The 23,630-nt window shown below is 41.7% G+C and overlaps 1 protein-coding gene across 1 annotated transcript in view; it reads left to right on the top strand.

The window, feature by feature from the left end:
• The first annotated feature begins 1,627 nt into the window (after nucleotides 1-1,627).
• Nucleotides 1,628-23,630, top strand: part of MAN1A1 (mannosidase alpha class 1A member 1) — a 136,386-nt gene continuing 114,383 nt past the window's right edge. The window contains exon 1 of the mRNA XM_031610985.2: nucleotides 1,628-2,473. Within this exon, the coding sequence (XP_031466845.1) occupies nucleotides 1,883-2,473 (591 nt within the window). The 5' untranslated portion in view covers nucleotides 1,628-1,882. The remainder of the gene's footprint in view (nucleotides 2,474-23,630) is intronic.

Raw genomic sequence — 23,630 nt, forward strand, 5'->3', positions numbered from 1 at the left:
GCTTCCCACACACTCAGAAAAAGAGCAGGATGTCCCAAGGAGAGTGTTGAGGGTGGCAGTGAACCACCTGTCATGGGTATACATTTCACCTCCAGCTCTCACCTTGGACACTAAAACCACAGTGGGCAGAGGGCTTTGGGCTGTGGCACAGGAGCAGAACCCAGGGCAGTGGAAGGTTCTGTTCCTGTGAATCCCTCAGAGTGCTGCAGCAACACGGCAACCTAAGGAATTACTGCAGAGGGCTGAAAAAAACACTTATTCCAGCAATAAATGCTGCCCCAAATATTATCACATAATTAGCCATGAGTTTTGAGGGCAATCTGTGAAAAATATTATACGCCCACAGACGCAGTGATTGAAACAGAAAATGTTCGCTGAAGCTGAGTGTGGTATTTCTCCATTTAGGAAGCTTTTTCATTAGTCAACTGACTTGCAGTATGTAAACTCTGCATCTGCCACCTTAAATGTTCTTTTCCAACAACAACAACAAGGCAGAGATTCTTATCTCCTTTTCCAAGCAGGCTGAGTCCTTCCATCCTAACCAGTTCTTGTCTTGGCACAGCTCATGGGCTATGTTACACATTTCTGGGAAATGCATGTCAAAATCCCAGCGCTTATTGTTTGGTTTAAGCAATCGCTGCAGATCTAACTGTGGGGAAGGCAACTCAGGGGAAAAAAAAAAAAAAGAAAAAAAAAGAAAAAAAAATCAGAGCAAAAGCTAAAGGAAATCACTGGTTTAACCAGATGCAAAATTGCAGCCTCTGATCCTTTGGAATCATCTATAATCCTGAATTTTCACAGAAGCGTTCACCAGTATACTTAAGGGAGTTTTGCAGGACTCAGTCCAGCATTTAAATGTAACCATCTCTTCCAGACCTGTTTTTAATTAATCTGTTACATATTCTAACTACTAAAGAATGGGATTTAGAGAAGCGCCGGGCAGCAGCCTCTCTCGATTCCTATTAAGTCAATGGTGAATCTCCCCCGAATTCCTCTGGGAGCAGAAGGAGGCCCATGCCAGGTCCATTTTCAACATCTCCTTTTTGCAGCTTATGCAACGACTTTTCCCTGCCCTTGTTCAAGGCTCAGGCTTCCCTCTACCGTTTTTTTCCCACTTGCAAAACAAAATGATGCAAACACACAAAGTAATGTGTTGGCATCGGAACTTCTGGGAACAACCCATCTTGCTGCTTTCCCGTGATAAAGTGCCTGTGGAGGAAGCATTGTAATCAGATCAGCAGGGCTGACCTGTTGTCACAGTGCGGGTGGGCTCCAGAAAGTTGGAGATAACACTGTGTGCCACCCAGCCTGTTCCTTGCGTGTTTCCCTGGATCTCCCATTCCCGCCGTTCGTTTTTGGTAAGAAAATACCTCTCTCCCTGTAATAGGCAACGGGAAGACACGCAAACCCGCTGTGCTCCCCGCGTGTGGACTCGAGTGCCTTCGTGCGCACTGTCGGAGCCGAGCGGTCCAACTGCCGGCAGCCCACCCCCGCCAACCGCGGGTCCGGCGGGGCGTGGCGGGCCGGGGCGTGGCTGGAGGGCGGGTGCTGCGTGGCCCCGCCCCATCCCCGCTATTGGCCCGGCTGCGGCCCCGCCCCGCCCCGCCCCGCCTCCGGCCGCCCGGCAGTTGTTCCGCGCGGGCGGAGCGGGAGCGGCACCCGCGGCGGCGGCGGCGCGGTGGAGGCATGGGCCGGAGCTGACAGCGCCCGCCCCGCACACGCCGAGCGCGCTGCCGGCGGGGAGGGGAAAAGTTGTCGTCGGCCTCTCGGGAAACTTTCTGTCCGCCGCTGCGGCGCGGAGCCGTCCGGTGCAGTCGGGTCGCGTGGCGTCGCGTCGCTCCGCTCCGCTCACAGCGGGGCGCGCTGAGACGGCGGGGGGGCCATGCCCGCCGCCAGCCTGCTGCCGCTCTTCGGTAGCGCGGCGGGGCCGGGCGCGCTGGGCGGTCCGGCGGGCGGCGGCGCGGGCGGCGGGGGCAGGAAGGCGGCGGGCCCCGGCGCGTTCCGGCTGACGGAGAAGTTCGTGCTGCTGCTGGTGTTCAGCGCCTTCATCACCCTCTGCTTCGGGGCCATCTTCTTCCTGCCCGACTCCTCCAAGCTGCTCAGCGGCGTCTTCTTCCATTCGGCCGCCCTGCAGCCCCCGCCGCCGCCGCCCGGTTTCCAGCCCCGCGCCCCGCCGCAGCCCGGTGCCGGTCCGGCGATGCCGGAGGAGGCTGGAGGGGCGGGCAGCCTGGAACGGATCCGCGCGGACCACGAACGGGCCCTGCGCGAGGCCAAGGAGACGCTGCAGAAGCTGCCCGAGGAGATCCGCAGAGACATCCGCCAGGACAAGGAGAAACTTCTGCAGGACGCCCGCGGCAGGAAGGAGGCGGCCGCCGCCGGGCTGCCCCAGCGCCCGTTCCAGCAGCCCGTGGGCGCCGTGGGACGGGAGCCCGCCGATCCCGCCGTGCGACAGCGGAGGGACAAGATCAAAGAGGTGAGTGGCGGCGGCACCGCGCCGGGCAACAGGTCCTGCCCGGCCGCCTCCTCCTTCTCCCTCTCCCCCCGTGTCACGGCTCCGAGACCCCGAGGAAGCGCGCACCCGGGCTGGGAACGGGGAGGCGGCGGGCTGGGCGGCTCGGAGCGTCTGTCCCGCACCGCAAGCGGAGCGCGGTCCGCTTGGTTATAGCGGTACGGCGTCGGGTGGTGAGCGCTGAGTGCCTCCCCGAAGTGCCCTGTCTGAGCTGTGCGTAGGGCTGCCGCGAGCTGGGGGCTCGGTAGGGTGTTTTCCGTAGAATAAGGGTTTTTCTATAAAACTATATTTATTTCTGTAAATATAGTTCAACTTCTTGCCACTACTGACGCTTTTGCTTATCAGGTTGATAATTTCAGCCTCCTGCTGGGGTTACGGTTAGTAAATTAATAAGTAGTGTGTGTTTCCCGTTCTGTGGTGATGGAGATGAGATAGGGAGCGAGGCTGAGTGTTTCCGTGTTGGTGAAATACCGTCAGCCTGTTTTTGGTTTTGTTTTATGATGTGTTCTTACAGAGCGATTGGAAAAGTGGACATTTACACTACACAGAACTCTCAGATCTGATACCGTGCTCTGAGCGTCAATGAAACTGTTGTAGCAAACTGTGTACGGGGTCATAAGCAGAGGCAGATTTGGAGAAGGGAAACTCTCCTGAGTGCATAGTACAGAGCACAACTCGAAATGTGCAGAGCCTGTGTTCTCCTGTCTGCAGCCTCACAGTCTCCCTGAGGCACATTGGAGCAATTAAAAGTACCAACAAACTGTTTCCTGTTATCTGGAATTGCCTTGTAAAAGAGGTTGGAATTGGCATATTGAGGCTCCAGAACCTATGCATGACATTTGTTGTACAGCAGAGCGCAACACGTAAGCAGGATGAAGGAGATAATACTGAGAGATACTGCTGATTTTGCAGAGCTAGCGCTGTGCCATCTTCTCCAGTGATGTTTTAGCATATATGTATACAAATGTGCTTGTGTGCATCTATCTGCATGCATGTGCATGTGAGAGGTAGATGTGTCTACATCCATACAAACTCCAGAACTCTTCCATTATTTTTTTTTTCCCCCTCCCATTCTGTTCCTCTTATTTTTCCTGACTTCCACCTGGGAACCCCTGACAGCAGTGGAACCCCCAGACGAGATGTTTGGCAGCTGTAAGCACAGGAAATGATGGCAAAGAGACTGCTTGTAGTTCTCAGGTCTTTATTTTTTCCTTTCTATCTCAGTGTAATTCCTTTACGCTGTGTTGTTTGTGGGAGTTTTTTTCTCTCCCTGTTCAGCAGGCTAACTTCACCTGTTTACTTAATCGCTATGTCTTACTGTACCTTAACCAGTTTGATTTTATGTTTTTCTTTTAAGGGAATACTCCTTTTCCCTGACCTTAAAGCAACATTTCCTATTCTGTGTTGCTTCGTGTGCTGGCCTTTCTGATGCTCTTTTCCCTGTTTTTCCAAGTTCTTGTCCACTTCTTTGTGTTAATACAGTCAGGCTGGATTTCCAGTCTGCAGGCTTCTTAGGTATAGCTCTATATTGTAACTTTCAAAAATGTGAACTACGCCCTAGAGAGAAGCTGTGGAAATCTCCTGTTACAGCATGGCCATTGTGTGCTGGGATTGTAAACTGAGGAAGAAGTTTAAAATAAATGTTTAGCTCTAGCTAGTACCAGCAAATATAGTTTGCAGCCACAAAACAATAAAATGATTGTGTAATTTCTTAATAAGGATGTGATATAGAAATTTTAACCTCTTTTATCCATGGCATACTTTATTGCATTTAAAAACAAACAAACAAAAAAAAAAAACAATGAGAAACTTGAAAAAGATGGGAATACAAAGATTGCTGAACTTTACTTAGTATCAAAACCAACATATTATGGCAATTAACTAGAAACATAAGCAAATTGCTATAAGCTTATCAAGTAAGTCAAGCACTGGTAAAGGCAGTGAAGCAGATATCTCATGTTGCTGCCGTTGCACTTTGCCCTTGTGGTAAGGGGTCAAAAGCCTCAGCCCAGGGCACTGATGCCTGCTGTGGTGCTCCTCTGGTTTCTCTTCTGATTATGAGTTGCAAGCAGGCACCGAGGGAGGCTCTGGCAGCACCGCCTGCCCAATGCTTCCTGTTGTAAAGATGCTGTCAGCTGCTTGTGGCTGCTGGATTCTGTACTGGCTGAGCTGATGCTGCCCATGCTTTGCACTTTCATCAAGCTGCGTGTTTCAGGGAGGTTTCGGCAAGGAAGCACAGCTGCTCTCAGGCGTGTCAGTGAGGTTGTGTTTTATTAGCAATAATTGTCCAGACAGTTTCCCTGTTTCTCCATGACTTGGAGCAGGGCTTGGGTACCCGGTACTCCTCACACTGCTCTCTTCTGGTGTCCTGATAAGAGCTCTGGGCTCTGAATGAGGAGTCTGTGGTTTCTACTCCTGTTCTTCCGCCTGCTGAATGGAGAGGCAGCCCCTGTTTTGAGCAGGTACTCCCCATTGGTGAGAAAACAAGCTGACATTTGTCCAGTCTCTGCTGTTGTCACTGTTGGTTGTGGCTGGATGTTAGAAGTAACGGGGAGGAAAACATCAGGGAAGACTTGCAATCACATAGGCAGTTTGGGAAATGTGATATGAACAAAAGCAGCATTAAGGAGAACATAGAAATAGTGGGGACAGACTATGAAAGCAGGGGAGCTCTGTTCCAATTAGGGCAACCTGACTTTGAATCTTCTCCTAATTTCACTACTATCCCTTCTGGGGGTGGGTGGGGGAGGAAGAAATTGAATTACCGAGGTGTTAGGTAAATAACAAAAATGGAACTCTTTTTATTTCAGAGAAAAGGAATAGAAAACAATGAATGAGCTAGCACAGGTACAAGTACCAGTACAATCCCATTAGTGTAGTGCTCTGCCCTGACTAATTCTACAGAGCAGCAAGCTATTGGCAGGTCATGGCAGCAATGCAGCATGCTGCTCCTGCAGAAGATAGCTAGCTCAGAGCCTGCATGTTATTGTATGGTGCTGTTCAGACATATATGCCTTCAGGATAGTGGTGGGAAACTGGAACTTGATGTCCATAGTGCCATGACCTTGCTCTCAGTGCTTGCACAACTCAGAGCTGTTGCGGTCATCTAGCACAAGTCCTGGAGAGAAGTGTATTCCTTGATCCTATGTTTCTTGTGCTGTCCTTTGAGACAGCACAGCAGTCACAAGGCATCAGAACAGACTTAGCAACTGAAGATTACTTCATGCTGTCTCCCTTTAAAGAACTGAATTGGAGTTGAGTTGGCAGCGTGAGTTCATAGTTTTCAATATCCTAAATATTTATTTCTGTGGTTGCTTTTAGTTGGAAATTGTTAGATTAAGCAAAAAGTTTTAGCAATGTTTCAGGGAAGTTCAGAAATATCTGGAGGAAGAAAAGCTCATGAACATGGACATAAAAGGCTAGTCAGAGATCTAATATGCACTTGACATAGCAGCGCTTGGCTCTTATCAGGACTCTCTGGCTGTGGGGGGGAGTGGTTGTGAAATTGCAGGGATGGCTTGTGTTGGGGGGCTCCTCCTGCATGCTTGCGTCCCTCACTGGTGCTGCTTGGGGGGACTGATGAATGTGCTGGGAGATGTTTTCCTTTTACTGATTTTTTTTATTTTTTTTTAATGATGTAAGGTGAGTTCACTAATACTTCTTGATATTAAAAGAGGAGGAGAATCTCTTCTGATCACCTGCTCTTGCCTACTGTCTCCTTTGCATGACTCCTTGGAGCCCTCTGGAAGTTGCTTCAGCTCACTGAACCAACAGAGAAGTGACAGAGAAAGGAAAGCTGAACAGTTTTCTGACAAGTTGAAGGCTTTCTTGGAGGGTCCACTCAGCAGTAGATTGGGCTGAGGGAATGGAATGGTGCTAGGTGGGTGAGGAAGGCACGAAACCTCTCTGTTTTAGGACACTGGCTTCTCCATTGCATTTGAATTTGTGATGTGGCATTTGCAGAGGTGAGCACTCTGAGGCAGGTGGAAGTGCTGCACTTTGGAAGAGTGTTGCCTCTTGACCATTTTTCTCAGAACAGAAAAAAGGAAAAGAAAGACAGGAGCAGTAATTACAGAACCCCCGGCTCCTGCGGAGTGCAATTCTGTGCTTTCACTGTGAGGAAGTTGTGGGAAGTTGTTCCCTGGGGTAGGGGGAAGAGTTAAACTGCTGTGTGCAAGTATGAAGACATTTGGGTTTCAAACATATAGGGCCCCATTTCCTGATGGTACAGATCCTTATGTATTCATAAGGATGCAGTGGAAGAGAAAGAATCTAAATGTAGTGAGTAATCAGTTCGTGATTTCTGGCAATATGTTGATGATGCAATTTGCTTCTGAACTTTTCTTCAGGCTCTGACCATAATGCAGACATCTTGCAACTGTTTCACAAAGAAGTTTAAAATGTATCTTAGCTTTTTTTTTTTTTCTTTTACCCCAAAGTTTTATTTTTCTACCTGTAAACTTCAGTGGTTTTGTATCCACTAGTTCTTTTTTAGAGTTCTACTGTGCATTCCTTCTGGACAAATACTAGTTCTTGTGTTTTTTAATTGTTTGATAGTGGTTTTATAAAAGACAACAAGAAGGTGCATTAAGTGCCTGAATACAGAGAATGCAATATGATGTGTAAGTACCTTTTATTTCTAAGTTAAGGGCATCCTCTGGGGCTCAGAGGCATTTTCTCAGTGTTTGTTGGAATTCTGTGCTCTTGTGGGATGTGGATGTTATGGCATATAAAATGAAACAAGAGTGAACTAAATAGCTGGCATAGGGAATAACACTAGAAGAGGCAGAGGAGCTGCCAATGAGTTACTAAGGACATGGGTCAGTGACTGTTCAGCAGACCCTACACAGAGCCATCCTAATCTGCCAGCTAGCCAGAAGTCTGCCCGTGGCTTTGCTGGATTCATTGTTAAATGGGGCAGGGAGCTGAAATGGTGTTGTCTGAGCACAGGGGAAGGAAGCAGTGGACCTCAACTAAGCTAATATGTTTGGAAGGGCGGACGATGTGGAGAATAGTGGGACCACGTCATGTTTTTGTCCGTTTGATGTGGCATATGACACACCTTGGCCAAATTAAATGCTTCCCTTTGGGATCACTTAATGTCTTTTTACAGAAAGACATTGTTTCAGGTGGGTTGTTCTGCCTGCCTGTGGTGGTTTTCATTTTTTTAGGAATATCAGTTATGAGTAGGAGGAATGTTATGGCGTGTGACAGTGTGCATCTTGATTGGAATAGGATCTTTACGTATTGCTAGTTTGTGTTTTCCATCCTTACATCTTTCCATGAGCTGACCTGGAGGAATGTTTACTTATGTTCCAACTTGGTCTGCATTCTCTGCAGGTACATTAACAAAACTTGTGAGTGTTCTATGGATAGAATGGGTACTGAATCTTTAGAATTGTGGATAAATGAATAGACTTTAAATGTTCAGTGGAAAACATCTGGCTTTCAAAAAAAAAAAAAAAAAAAAAATCCAGCACATGATTAATTCTTTAGCTGAAAACCATGTGCACATCTTATGCAAAGGCAAAACCTAAATTCCAGACACACAAGACTCTTCATGAAAGCTAAATAAGGTGATGAAAAGAGGTGAGGTAAAGCTTAAAATGGAATGTCTCCTGCATTTTGGCAAAAGTTATATTCCCATGGTGATAATTTTGTATTTAACATTAGTGTAGCAGCCTATGGCAGTGATTTAGTATAGAGAAATGGAGTAAATCATAATGTTGGTGAGTACAACTGCTTAGGGCTGTAATTCTGTGCTGTGGGCAAACTGAAGCAGAAAAACTCCACCTGTTTATTAGAGTCTACTATTAAGGCTGAAAAATGTCTTATCTCATTCAAGCCGAAAAATGCTAAGAGTGGTAGACAGGCTTTGATAGCTTCTTTGAATGTTAATGAAAGCACAGATCTTCTTTTCATAGATCACGGACAGACAGGAGACAGCACTTCTTGTAATTAACTTCATTGCAGGCACTTGTATGACTGCTGGACAGATACCTTTTCTTACAGCTGTCTGAAATACAGTGCTGTAAAAACACTTCAGTGTCTTCACTTACCCTGTTTTTTCTTTTTTTCCCCGCCTGGTTTTGAAGAGCCAGCGTAGTGAATTCCTGCAGTCCTCATATCAAATAAAATACTTAACGTGTAGTTCCTTTATCTGCCCATTAAATAGTAAATGTATCTTACTAATTTACTTGGCTGAATAAGGGTCTAATACTTTGGGAAAATATTCATTGTTTGATTCACTGTTTGCTGCTGTCTAATGGTACAGACCTTCTCTGGCAATAAACTGCAGCCTGAGATAGTACAGTGATGCTAAAACGTTCTGCTTTCTAGTAAGCAACTCAGTTATACAGAGGTATCTGCGTTAATTACGTTTTAGATGCTCTGTTTTGAAGGGTCCTGTAGATTATTTTGAAGTTATTCTTAGAAATGACCTTGTAAAACAAAGAAAATGATTGTTTGGGTGGGCCTGGGTGATACTAATATGGACAGTGTACCAGGTAATCTGTATACTGGTTCCTTTTTTGTGTCTGAAAACCTCCTTTATCCAAGAAATGTAGCATGTGATAAAAGAATGTGTGCACGCTAAGAAGAATCTGTCTTCCTATTTCCCATCACTTCCTATAACCAAGCCTGCAAGTCTGCCATGAAAATATAATTGGCGAGTAATAAAGCGCATGTTTCCTTGCCTGATAGAGATTAAGCAAGACCTTTCACAGAACTGTGGTTAATCCCTTCTTGCAAACAGCTACTGGGCAGCCTGGCTGCCAAGCAGGGGAGCTTGTGTGGCAGGGCCCAGAGGGGCCTGAGCCTGGTGCAGATGGTGCGGTGTGTGGGGGGGGTTGTGTGCAGGGTCAGGCCCCAGCTCAGTTCTTTGCCTCTGAACCAAAGGCTGTGCTTGGTTCTTGGCTGTGCTGTGTGCTGGGCTGCCTTTGCTCTTGTTTATGCTGTAGGTTTGCACCTGGATTGTGGAGTCAGGCCCAAAGCTGCAGGTGGGCAGCTGTAGTTTGTTGTGCTGTGCTTAGGTCGCTGGCTGTGGGCATTGCAAACAACACCTGAAATCAAACGCTCTGGTCTGAATCTGTTCTGAAGGGAAGTAAGTAGGGAAGTAAAACCCCAGGTTTGCCTTTCTTGCATTTTGTTATCACCGTTTTGAACTCTGTGGTAGCCTAGAAACGCTCACATGAAGTTACGCAGCGATTGGCTATAACTCTACACAGTAAGCTGTTTGGATTTTATAGCTGGTGTTCATGAAGATACAGGTATTGCTCATTCTGATGCCTCTAATTTTAAAAGCTTTTGAAACAGATTGGATGAGTGTGTAACCTGCTGTTATGTTCGTACAACTGTTAGACTTTCACAGCCCTTGTGGGAACACTGAGATATGTAGTCTCTTAAGCAAAGGTAACTACAAGTGTAAAATCTACTTTCATTTGTCCTCCCACACTCTCTTGGAAACTATACGTACTTTGGCTTTGAAATTGCTTAGAAATAAAGCGAGTGAACAGAAATCTGACTTGTAAGATACTTGGACCCTTTTTTAATGCAGGTATCTAATAAAGTAGGAAAAAACATGGAGATGGGGAGAGAAGATAGGCAATATTGAGTAAAGGACCAAAACGATGCTGTGCCAGAAAGAGCTGGTGGCTGTGCTGCATCCAGCTGTTACAAGACCTCCTGTGTGCTCTTCAAAAATTCTTTCAGAAGAATCAACATTTTTTTCTGTGATGCTGGGTGGAAAACAGAAGTTGAAATTTCAAAGTAAAAGCATGCGGCATTGCAGCTCTCTTGTGAAGGTATATATTGGTGGCACTTGTGTTACAAGCAGTGCTGTGTATTCTGTAAGAATAAAACAGAAAAGAGTGTCTGATACTTTCTTCCAGAATTTTACATCACCTGACTTGTGTGGAAGTGAACTTATTGCTTGGCAACATAAAAGATTTTTGTTTTTAATTCAAAGTCTGTGCTTTTAAAACATAGCAATAAAATTGCATTCGATCAGTGTGGATTGCTTCTTTAATTAGTATTCAGACCACTGCAGGGCTTTTTTTTTTTTTTTGGTATCTGCATGTTTTTCTTTTACTTGCTTCACTGCATAATAAACATCTATGTGCCTTTTGAAATTTCTTTTGTTCAGGGACTGCTTTCTTCCAAGGAAATAGGAAATAGCTTGTGTAAAAGAATACCAACCTTAAAAAAACATTTTGCTTTCAAAATGTTGCGCTCAGGGAGATAGTAATTTTACTATTCCCTGATATGCACATGCAGATGCAGACTCAGTCTTTAAGTCCGCTGTCAGTTTTCACACTGCCTTTGAGCACTGACATCTGTTGGTGCACTGAATGGTGATACTGATAAAGCTGTGCCCACTTTACTGTCTGTAGGGAAATGTGCTGCTTGTTACTGTGGTTATAGTTCTCCACCCATCTGTGATTCTGAGAACTGCACTTCAAATTTTGTGTCGTACCCAGACAGTAATACTAAATGCTTTAAACTGAAGCTTGAAGAAGAGGAATAGATGTTAATAACATTGTTGTGGATTGACTCCCCCCACCCATCCTGCAACAGAAAACGTGATTACCGTTTAGAGAGTAGGAGATTTATATCAGTTACACATTTGAAAAGTCATAATACTTCAAGGCTGTGTATTGCTTTTTGCGTTCTGGTGAGACTGTCTGAAGAGCCACCATGGGGGAAAAAAAAACCTGCTACATAATGACAAGCTGTAAGTTGTCTGATACTTTTATGTCTCACTCTGTAAAGCTCTAGGGTAAGCATGGTACTGAACCTGAACTGACTCTAGAAATGTGTGTGATATTGTCAAGGGCTAAAGTGATATCACAGATCAGGAAGGGCATTTCAAAAAATGACTTTTCTAAAGAAAAGCCCTTAAGCCTCTCCATGCAGTGTTTTAAAAAATTCAGTGTATTTAGACAAACACTGATTTATCTGTATCTCTTTCCATATGTATGTCATGTACAGCTAAATATTTCATGCAATTGGTTAATGACAAATTCTCTTGTTTGTAACTGAGGATGTGGTTTGTTGGTGGCAAGATCTGATTTAAATAAGCACATCTAATAAATACAGATTTATTTTTTCTTTTTCTTTACTAATTGTCAGCTACATTGAAAAAAATAAAATAGAATTACATATATATTGCAAGCAGAATCCAGATCAATAACCAGTTTTTCTTAAGTCAGTGTATGAATCTAAACCTTGCAGACAGCAGATGGTCTGGGAGAAAGCTTTCAGACTTCATGGAGTCTGTGGTCTTATGCAGCCTGATGATGTGAAGGCATTAAGGAGGCACCGTTGGTCTGCATTTATATATTCTGTGACTTTTGTTCTTTCTCCCAAACTTCTTACTGTATAATTTTGTCACTGAGGGATTTAGACTTTGTGCTGGACCTCTGGTGGCCTCTGGTCACTGTCTTGAAGAGCTGAATTCAAAAGTGAATCAGGTTGCTCAGACTTGAAGTCAGGTTTGGAAAACGTCTGAGGACAGAGATTCTTTGGCCACTCTGGGCAAACATATTCCCATGTCTGTGGACTCTTATTATTATCAAGTTAGATTATCATTTTGTTCTTAAGTGCTTCATCTTTAACTTCATCTTCACTTATTTACCCAACGTCTCTCCCTGATAAACTCTTTGCCACTAGAAGTATGGTAAAGACCAGAGGCAAAAAAAAAAAAAAAAAAAAAGCAAAACCGAAAACCAACATTATTGCTTAAGCCTTTTCATGTCCTTTGTTGCTGGCTTTTCCAGCCTCTTAAGCAGCAAGTTCATTTTGTTTGGTCTTTTTGCTCTTGTTTATGTAGAGGTACTTTCTGTCCCATAGCCATTTCCAGCTGAGCTTTGTTAAACTTATGCACTGCTGTAGGGCAGCTCCTGCCTGATCTTCCTCCCTGGGTTTCCCTGTGAGTTTGGGTCACCTGCATGCTCCGCATTCAGCCTGGGTGAACTCTTTGGACTCAGTGCCTCCTGCCAAGAACCATTCCTATACTTGGAGATCGAGGTTTTCTGGGCACCCCTGCCCTACAGGGATCTTTCCCATGAGATCTTGCAGATCAGGTCCCTGGACAAATTGAGCTTGTTCCACAGAAACCTGCCCAGGGCTTTTTTAATTTGCCTTTTTCAGCTTTTTCATGTCTTAAACTCTTCTTTCTAGCATCTGAGTAGACACATGGTTTAGATGTTTATCCTACATGCATAAATTGTTTTGAAGTGAGCTATTATTTTAAGAGGTGGGGAAGCAAGGGAAATGTCATGTGGCCTTTTCTAACTCCTTTGCATCTATGTTTCTTTTCCAGTTTCATTAGGCAAACATAGTAGGTACTGAGTGTTAGCTGAGTTGGTATCTTGAAATTTTTAAAACTGAGAAAATATTTGCTGGCCAAACAAGTGTGGTTAATACAGGGAATTCCAACTTCAATTTTGAAACACAAGCTATTGATGAAAAACAAAACTGTTAGTTGTAACTTTTGCCTATGGTGGGCAAGAATGGGTAACTAGTATTCTGACATATTGTGAGAAATGCTGTTAAAGAACTGTATGGTATTCTGAAGCTTATTTCCTCTGCGTGCCTCTGATGAAAATGTAAGATGTTTATACATTGCAGATATGAAACTTGAGATGTGAAAGCTAATTAGGCACAAGTTCAAAGTTGGCAAGTTTGAAGCTTATATTGTGACTGAAATTGATACCACTGAATTAAACTTAAAGCAGAGTTCTGATTGATTTCTTTGTAAACGCTTAAAATTAGCAAATATAAGTAACGTAAAAACTTGGTTTTTAATTAATTTCTCATCTAATTCACGTGACTTACTGTATGGTTTTCAGTAGACCTTGTAAATATTTTTACAATAGGGTTAGATTATTGCAGTACACTACCAGTTCATGGGAGTCCAACTTTTTAGAATTAGATTTTTTGTCATTTTTGATATCATAAAGAAGTCTGGCTCTCCAGAAGCTTGGTTTTGAAATTTAAGTCCTTCTTTATGTTTTCTTGTCCTCCCTGTCCATATTCACTGGTCATTTCTGAAAGCATAAGTTTCCAGTATCATAGTGGTAAACAAGCATCCCTTCAATTTGTTATGACTGTTATGATTCAGTGATGTGGGAAGTAAAGATTTTTCCAGCAATAGCAGTGAATATGTAGCCTTCCTTTTGCTTCAGCTCAGTGATCCCTTGTTATGGGATCATTTTTATATGGGTTATGTAAGGTGTTCACCCATAATTTTTGCTCGTCACTTGGAGCAAAAGTAGGAAAAAGTAGCTGTAAAGCCAATATAACTAATGATGGAAACTAATGAAGTTTAAGGAGAGCTCCTCTGAGTTTTGCAAAACAGTTGAGCCTTTTAAATTTTGATCGGATTTCTTTTTTCTCTTAATTTTTCCTCTTATTTTTTCTGCAGTGCCAGTGGATGGTGGTTTCATTTCATCAAGAAAATTATTTTGAACCTATTTAGCAAGCTAAAGCTTGACCAATAGTCGTGTCTTCACTTCTGCATTTTTTAAATCCATTCTTTGAAGAAAAAGTTCAGCATGTGATTTTCCTGAGGAAAACAGGTCCTGTAGTGTAAGCTAACCAAGTCGTACTACTTGGGTCTCTTGCAGGTGAAAAGAAATTTTAGGTGGACAATCTTCTGATGTGGCCATTGGAGGGGGAAAAAAACCAAAACAACCAAACATTTTATGTTAGCTATAGGCTTGACCATGAATTGTTGGAAGGATGCTAATATTGCTCAGTTGTTTTAAACACACAGTAGTGCACTGTATGATGTTATATGTGTTCATTTCAGAGTGACTTTATAATAGCTTCCTGGTGTGTTAATTACCTGTGACTACGTTCTGTGAAGAGGACATCGTGTGGATGTTTTATTCTCTTTTGTTTGTACATGGTATTTTTGCCTATTTTCTTCTTTGTTTACAGTGGAGAACCTTTTCTACTTTAGATTCGTGCTGTTTGAAAAATGCAATTTTTGTTTGTTTTCTGAGGAAGGAACAAAGCCTTTGACTAATGCCAAAGACAGATCTCAAAGAAAGTTTTAAAAGTCCTTGTGTCTGTTTGAACACATCGGAGCAAATAAATGAGGATGGGATCTGATACTTTAAAGTCAAATATATCTAATGTGTGTTTTACAGGCCACACCTCATCTCTACACAGGGGAAAAAGGAAAAAAAAAAAAAAAAAATCCTGAGAACTTTGTGGCTGGTTTTACTGCACCTTCACCAGCAATTATTCCCTTGTATTTAGAACTCAGTGTTGCTATTAGTCCTGTGCTATGTGGGGAGCTTCAGCTGTAAACTGAGCTGTGAATGTGCCTTATCAGAAAATAGTTTATTCATAATTTCTCTTTGATATTCTTGCTGTACTTTAATATCTAGTTTCAAATATGCTGTTTACAGAAAACATCCTGGGAGGCATTGGAAGTACTACAATTAAAAGAACTGGAAATTTGTTATCTTTTCTACCACTCTTTCTAAGTCCTCTCAAAGAAAAAGAAAAACACCACCACCACCACCAACAAAAACCAAAAACAAACAGCAACAAAACACAAAAAAAATCCCTCCCCTAGTAACCAACATCCAAATTTTAACTTCCTTAAAATAGACATGAGCTTATCAAAACTATCTAAGTTCTCCAAAATTGAAGGAGAGAGACTTGGTGGGCTATGAGATGGGATAAGCAACAGCAGAATAATATGGTCATGTGCTGTATGTATGTTCTTTTATTTGCTTTATAACTTGGATAAAAGCCAGACTAACTAAACTGTAGTGCACTTTGCATGATGTGTAAAACTCGTATCCTATTTGAACAAATTGATTGCAATAATTTGCTCACTGAAAGAATGCTGGTGGACACTTAGGATCATCAGCCAATCCTTCCGACTGGGGCGGGGAATTACTTTCTCCCAGTGTCTTTAATTTAAGGATACCTGTGGCTGATGGCTGGCTTTTCACCTGTTTAATTATGGCGTTCCAATGTCTCTTTCCTTACTGAGAATGGAAAAAGATGAAAATTTGACATTGCAATGGATGAGTGCTTCTCTTCTTTATGACCCTATCTGTCAGCTTCAAAGAAGGCAAATGATACTCTCTGGGGGCTGCCATTTTCTTCTAGAAGGAAAAAAGCAGTAAGCAGCTTTGGTTAAAATCAATGAGAAAACCACCAGACTGCAAACATTAAACAGGTTTTTCAGCGTATGTGTTTTGGATGACTGTAATTTTTGAACTTGAGTTTAGTTAATGCCGTCAGGAAACTTCAAACGCAGATGTGATTCTGATGTGCTGCCCCTCACAAACCATTCTTTTTCCATTCTGCTTGATGGCCCCTCCCATTTAGTTTGCAGTCAGATTACAGCACTTCTTGCACCAGCAGGCATTATTGATTTTTAGAAGTAAGTGCATTTTTGATGTTGACTTTGAAACTTCCTTAAAAATGTAAAATACTTGCTCAGTATTGTACTTAGAGAGTTTCTTGCTGTGATTTCTAGTTATTGCCTATTATCAAGTAGCAGCAGTATCGTATTATAGGGTAGTCGTGCAGTCAGAGGAATTGAATGCTTGTGTTTCTGGCTTTCAGTCATTAGCCACAGGCACTGATGTGAGATGAGCCTACTTGCTTTAGTCAAATCTTCTGTGCTAGGGCATGTAAAAAGACTGGACTAAAAACTGATTTCTCTTCAAAGAAATGACAACCTTAAAAGAATATAGGCTATTATTAATGGGTACAAGCGGAATACAAGGAAATGAGTCTGTTCTGCTCAGTGAGATAGGACAATGATGGAGCTGGTGTATTTGTTTTCGTGACTGATAGGTGAGATGGTAAGATTTCTCTGTAAATATCCACATCAGCAATTTATTATCTTCCTTATCTGCTATAGGTAAATTTTTAACTTCCAGTTAACCACATCAGCTGAAATTTGTAAATAGGCTTAACCTGCTATGGTTATAACCACCTACAAGTCTGTTTTGCCACTTGCTGTTACTATTAAGAGCTGATACTGTGGCAGCAAAATCACTGGTAGCACACTGTGTTGGACACATTGTTGAGGTTTTGGTTTTGAAGCTCTGTAGTTCTTCAACAAAATGTATCATCCCCTCAGTGAGAGACTAAACTTTACTTAAGGCATCTCAGAAAACTGATTTTTTTGATTTTAAGTGCTGCTTCAGAACAGTAGCTTTCTACTTAAATGACAAGCTAGTTCTGTCAAGTCTGAATCTTCTGGCCACACAACATCCTGTGTTTTGACTACTATTTTAGAAAGTTCCACTTCCTTAGTACAGAGAACCACCCTAATTGTTCAGATAAGTCAAATTTCGACACACATTTCTTTACACTAGTACTCAGCTCATATTTCAAATACATACTGGTTTGGTATTTCATAAAATACTGATCAGATAAGCATATGAAAAAGGTAGAAACAAGTCAGTGAGCTCTTAAATTGTCTCCTACAGTCTGTCTATAGTGGACAGTCGGATGCTTGGGCTCTAAATAAGTACCATACCTTTTTTTATTTAAAAAAAAAATATATATATTCTCCAAAATGGTATACGTACATGTATGCCAAGGAGATAGTGCAGTGCTCAAATTTAAGAGCAGCGGGGTATTTTAAGATATTCTGAAATAGCTCACAGTACATGCCCCAAATTCAGGATAAATTGTTGAAGTGAACTTAGATGGGCTCAAACATAGATCTCCTGGTTGTCTCTATATGACTCCACAGTTTAAATGAAAAAAAAAAAAAAAGTCCAGAAATCTAAATTACAAGGATGCAGAGGCTAATGGGGCTTAATTTCTGTGCTTAACAGAAAATAACTTGGAAACTAGGATGTATTGTATTGTACTGTAAAGAAGTGATGTTGGGACCTTCCAAAATGTTCTGTTTTAAAAACTAATAATAATAGTTACTATTACAGATTTAAGTCACGGTCTGTAGGTGAGCTATGTGAGGGCAGCCAGTCATCTGTGCATGTAGAAAAACTGTCAGGGTTTTACAAAAGTGAGCAGATGATAGATTTGTGAGTGTGTTAGAATTTTTTGTGTTGTTTTTTCGCATGGCCATTGTGGGATGGAAGTCTGAGTTTATGAAACTGGAAACCAATGTACCTTTCCTGTGTTAGTCTTTGATGCAACACCAGGGAGTGTTTCAAATAAATGAAATGCTTTAAATTCTTATAGCAGAGTGAAACATTCCACGCTTTATCTGAAAATGTATTATTAAAACAACTACATCTTCCGTTTTCATTTTCGAAGGGAGAAATTATGAAAGAGTAAGTTCTGGAAATGAAACATTGCAGTTTTGAGAACGCTGTTAGAAGCTGTCTAAATAGCGTTTATGTTCAACTTCTGTCTGCTCAAAAAGAATGATTTTTCTGGAGAAATGTAACATTAGAAGGATTGAAACCTCTGTTGTCTTAAGCTGTCATCTCTGAGGCATGCTAGTTTAATATGCTCAGTGTTATATTTGAATCTTTAAAACTTAAAAGCTTTAGCTTTCTATAATTTGATTCTGAGATCAGTAAGTGCATGGGGATGGTGAGATCATAGGCAGCCAACCTGCATGTCAGTAGGAGTAAAGGCATGCTGGTCATGCATGCAGTGTAGGATTGTATTCTATGATAACACATAGCTATTTTATGTAAGTTTTTTAGCAGTGGATCTTACAAAGCATTTTGGAGAGCATGATTTCTTTCCCTGGATTTTAGAATTCAGGAACTAAACTATATTTAAAGCATTCTTGCTCCCTCTAATACACAAATAGCATATAATTAGAAGTAAGCTAATTTACACGTCTCTGATAGTCTATTCTCCAATACAGAAATCATTGCCAAAATACCTAATGAATGTTTATATATAAATGTTTCAAAATTATTGGACTAAATAGATATAGAATTTTCCAGGAAAGTAACATAATTGGAAGAAAAAGATGATAATAAAATATAAACTTTTTGGTGCATTTTATTTGAGCCTGTTCTGATAAATATTCCTACCTGTCCAATAAAGGACGCATCAAATGAAACTGCTAGGTGACAAAATCGGAAGAAACCTGTTGACATGCTGAGTTGTCGAGCTAAAGAGCCCTTTCTCTGGGACATTGTCAACGTCAAGAATTTACAGTTCAGAGAACAGTTGGGTAATTCCATGAAAGAAGACTCTCCTGGGGATTGTTAATCATACAGACATCCCATCTGGCCCAGAATGTCCCAAACTCTCAATTTCTAAGGACTGATAGTACTGATAAGAAGGGTTTTGGTTTGCTTGTTCTGTTCTTAAACTTTTGTTAGGGACAGGAAGCTGTAGTAGATAAGCTATTTAGAGCCATCTAGTGTTTTGGGGGGTGAGGAGGGTGGGGGCAGGGGTCTTTGTTGCCTGGCTTCTACTCAGAGAAATCTATGTCTCACAAGAGAAGTCACCGTAGATAGACTTTGGAACTATTTCTTAATGGTACAAAGAACATTCTTAACTGTCCTAATTAAATGACATTAGTGTTCCTCAATAGTAAGTGAGCTAAAAGCGTGGGGAAATGCCTGTTTTGTCCTGCATATTGTTTGGATGTTGGGAGGCTCCCTTTTTAACACATGGGAGATCAGCCAGGTTCCCTCTCGCTGTTCAAGTTGGATCTGCGACCAACAGACTTAATTTCCCCTTCAAAGGGCATAGGGGTGTTTGGAGGGGCTGCTTATCCCCTAACAGCTCCAAACTCACGGATTGTTTCTCCTTGCATTTTCTTCTCTCATTTTCCCTTTCCAAGTTCTTTCCATTAGCCATTCTCACTGCTCCCCATGTAAACAGCTCAGCCCTGTTTCCCTTTCCACACTGACCTCATTTCTGTTGACTTTATACTTCACTTGATGATACAGTTGTCCTGGTAAATTCTGTTAAGCTGCTGCTCCCTGTTATCTATAGAGCTTGCCCTTTTTTGTGCTGTTATCTTGTTTGTGGTGCCACAGAACAAGGCAAGCCATCTGTGTATGTACTGCTACTCCTCCTCTGTTATCTGCAGTATCTTGCACTTGTTCCTGTTATCTTGTCAGAGGAATCACAAGTCTGGGTGGGACCTCTGCTCACCACCCTAACATACAGGAAGTTTTTTTAGTTTATAACTTTGTGTTATTCTGGAATAATATAATCTATATGAACCTCAGTGTTTACAATAGGAACATCCTAGCAATATAATGAGTCTTTATATCAGAGTAATCTCAGCTGTTTGCTTTGGAGGTGAGGGGACCCAGTATCTGAAAAGAGAGAGACTTGAGAGAATCAAGCCCGGAGCTAGACTGAGAACACTTGTGGAGGAGGGAGGGGAAGAGATCTAGGGAAGAAATATGAGACAGGAAAAAATATTTACTTGTTTTCCAAAAATGCTTCACCCAAAATAGAATCTCCAGAATTTACAAAATTTGCTCACAGGCAGCCAGTAAACCAGAAATGAAAATTGACAGGGCCTGTCAAGCAGAGTGCTAGGGAAGCTCAGCTCTGTGCCTGCTCTGTTCCTCACCCATCAGCCTGCCTAGAAGGAACTTGTCAAATCCAGTGAAAGAAGCAAGTGAAATTGATGCGTTTGGGGTGTTTTATTGTTAGTGGTTGTTTTGTTTTACAGAGGGGTAAGGGGCAGCTGGTTTTTAAACACAGGCAGTTGGATTTTTGACAGAGAACTTCTCAACCAGCTGTAGTCTACCAGACATGTAACTCGGTGACTCAACGTAGGTCAAGTTCCATTTTTGGAAATTACCATGATAGCTTAGGTATTTTGGTTTTGCTTTTGCAAAATTGGTGAATACTTTGATTTCCTTTGAGTAACTTGAAATAAAATGTGGAATCAAGAGAAGTGATCTGAGAGACTTCATACCTTCTGGGAGGGGAAAAAAAAAAAAAAAGAAGAAGAAGAAGGGAAATATAGGAAAGGAGAAGACAAACTCTGCTCATGTTTCTCTTTCTCTTGAGGGTTTGTTAATGGTTGGCTTCCTGTTCCCCCTGTTTCCTGCTTAGGAGAGGCAGAACTCACATAGTTGTTTGAATGGCTGAATTATGGAGGAGTAGCCTCTGTCTTCTGTATCTGTGGTACTTCATGTATTTGTGTAATGTACCATATATACTAAGAAACTGGTAAGTTTAAATGGCAATGCAAAGCCAAAACTTTTGCCTGTTAAGGAGTAAGTCTCTTTTTGGTGGATTGGAAGCTGTGTATGCCCACTAAAGCTACAGTGTATAGAAGTTGTTACAGTATTAGCTGTGTTACAGATAGCCATCATACAGCAGTGTTACAAGTAGGGCAGATGGGAATTATGCTCCGTTTGCACTATGAATGCTATAATGCATTTGGAGTAATTTTTCTTAAGAAAACTAGGAACTGTAATATGAAATCTGGGCCCTCTCATTTTCCTCTCTTTTAGCAGTGATTCTGGAGTGTTTGCTTTTTCAGTAACAAACTTAATGATTGTGTGTTTCAGCTTCTCTTCCCTTGTACAAAAATAGTCAGGAGGAGCCTCTGCTGTCTGAATGCTTTTACTTTGTTCTTATTCTCTTTTTGCCCTTTTACAAGTAAGGAGAGCTAATTTTTCAGACTTTCCATTGAGAAAAATATCTCTGTGCCTCTTAATTGAATTCTGTTTCCTGTATATTCTTTGCTGCCAGGTGGTGATTAGAACATAATACTGGTATTTGTCTTGGTTGGTGTTAATTGCACATCAGTTTTATATTTTCCCATTCATTTCCTTGTACAACTGCACCAGATTTCTTCTGCCTGTCATGAAGGCATGAACAGACATTCTCCATAAGCCTGTGACAACCCTTATCAAATCCAAGCACATCTGAAGAAATATTAACAATACTGTAACTTCCTATCTCTGTTAGAAAGGCTTCTGGCAGGGGTACAATTGGATATGTAAGGAAAACATTGTGTGAAGCATTAATGTGCTATTTATAGCACTGAAAGAGGTGCTATCTAGAGGTTAAATTACTTCTAGTACCTAAATGCTGATCTGAATGCATTTTTAAGGTCATTTTTAAACTGTAACTCTCTATAAAAGGCATCATTGCCTATATATACCTTTTTGTGTAAATGTGTTATTTCCAAGGTGTTTAACTCCAGCTTTAATGGTGGGAATTATTTGTAGGTCGCTGTGAAAGTAAGGTCTCCTATTTATTTCCATGAAAACTGCAACAGATACAAGAGCATATATTTGATAGACCAAATTCTCAGCTACAAAACATTGTTTTTCAACATATTCACCACCATTAGCTATGCATTTTTGCCAGTGAAGAACAAGAACGTGCAGGTCATGCTCATAAAAATCTGTACCAGTGGAGGTGACTCACTGTTGCCACTGCTGAAATGTACCACCCGCTGCCTGACTGTGCTCACACCCACTGTTTAGTCTCCATAAATGTTCAGAAAGCATTGATGAATGAGTGCTATTTTTTCCAGATGGAGGAAATCAGTGAAATTTGTTTCATACACACCTCCATTCTGTCAGACTAGCCCTTTACTGCCATCTGTCACACAACAATAAAGTGTAGTAGAATACTGTTGGAAAGGTTCAGCTTTTACTGCCATGCCACCACCTATCAGCACCTGATATCATGAGCAACATAATAAAATAGGAGGCATTACTTTCAGAGCAGACTTTATAGATACCAGTTGGTATGTTTATTACTTTTTTTGCAGATGACTGTGTGTGAACTTGAATGCTAAGTTAACTTAGAAGTCTAGTGAAAATTGTGTAAAATGGATACTGTGGTAGAGGAATTAAGCAAAAAGCTTAAGGTCTGAGCATTGCATATTTTGAGAACTTCAGCACTAGTTGTGTCAGGATCTACAGGCCAGATAATTATATAGATGTTGCAAGAAGAAGATAATTGTTAGAGAAAGAGTGATAGTGTTTGTTTGCAATATCAATTTCAAATGCTACAGTAAAACTACTGAAGATGAACAACTGATACTCATTTTTTGTTATGGTGACTCTTTCTGTTGGTACAGAGAGAAATCACTAATTTACAGAAATGAATTTTCACCTCAGAAAAGTTATTACTGTGCAGCCCATGTTTCCTAGAAATACTAGAGGACTGCAAATAGAAATAAATCTTAAATAAAATAATTTACTCTTGGTTTCAAATGCATCTCTGGGTGAGTTGTTTGATCAATCTTAAATGAAAAAAATAGATAGAAATATGAAATGGGCAGAAATCATAATTTCATACATGACACTTCATCATATTTTGCAGAAGTCTGATTGTTGCAATTATTCTTGAATCTTTCTATACTAAGACATTAAGTAGATAGTAGCAGTAAGTAGCTCTTAACTTGCTGTCAGAAATGAGCTGACAGTGTTTTGCATAGCTGAAGCAGTTTATGCAATATAGAAAAAAAATCTTGACATATTTCTAATGGCTTGGAAAAATCTTTAACAACTCATAATTCTCCTCTGGTATATTTTAAACAGCCAAAATCTTGGACTGGAATGAGAGTTGCATACTTGTTTACAGAAAGAACCACTGAAAAGCTTGGGTTGGAGGGGGACCTCAAAGCCCATCCAGCTCGAATGCCCTGCCATTGGCAGGGCTGCCACCCACCAGATCTGGCTGCCCTGGGCCCCATCCAACCTGGCCTTGGAAACCTCCAGGGACGGGGCATCCACAGCTTCTATGGAAGCAGTGTGTTCCAGAGCCTCACTGTCCCCTAAGTGAAAAAATTTCCCCCTTTATATCTAGGCTGCTCCCCAGCCTGGCCGCCCCCACTGCCATTGCCAGGGATTGTAGACTTTGGATTTCTCCCTGCTGTGCATCAAGAAATTCCTCTTAGCCTGTTTCTCCAGCCTGTCTTGGTCTCAGAATGGCAGTCCTGACACTCCCAGGTGGAGAATCCATCTGCCTCTTTCCACTTGGTGTCAAATGCAAGCTTGTAAGAGTGTCACACCCTCCAGGTCATCAAGATGCTTTGAAAATGATTTTAAGAAGTGTGATGTATTAATATTGTCTGTTTGACCTCTATCTAACTGTTTTTCAGCTGTTGAGAAACAGCTGAATCCTTTTGCTCTAATTTCAAGCTATTGGGTCACATATACTTCTCTGAGCATTATGGCAATGATGCAGATTTAGCCTCTGA

Source organism: Phasianus colchicus, chromosome 2, assembly GCF_987193195.1.
Source record: "Phasianus colchicus chromosome 2, bPhaCol1.hap1.1, whole genome shotgun sequence".
In the NCBI taxonomy this organism is placed as follows: domain Eukaryota; kingdom Metazoa; phylum Chordata; class Aves; order Galliformes; family Phasianidae; genus Phasianus; species Phasianus colchicus.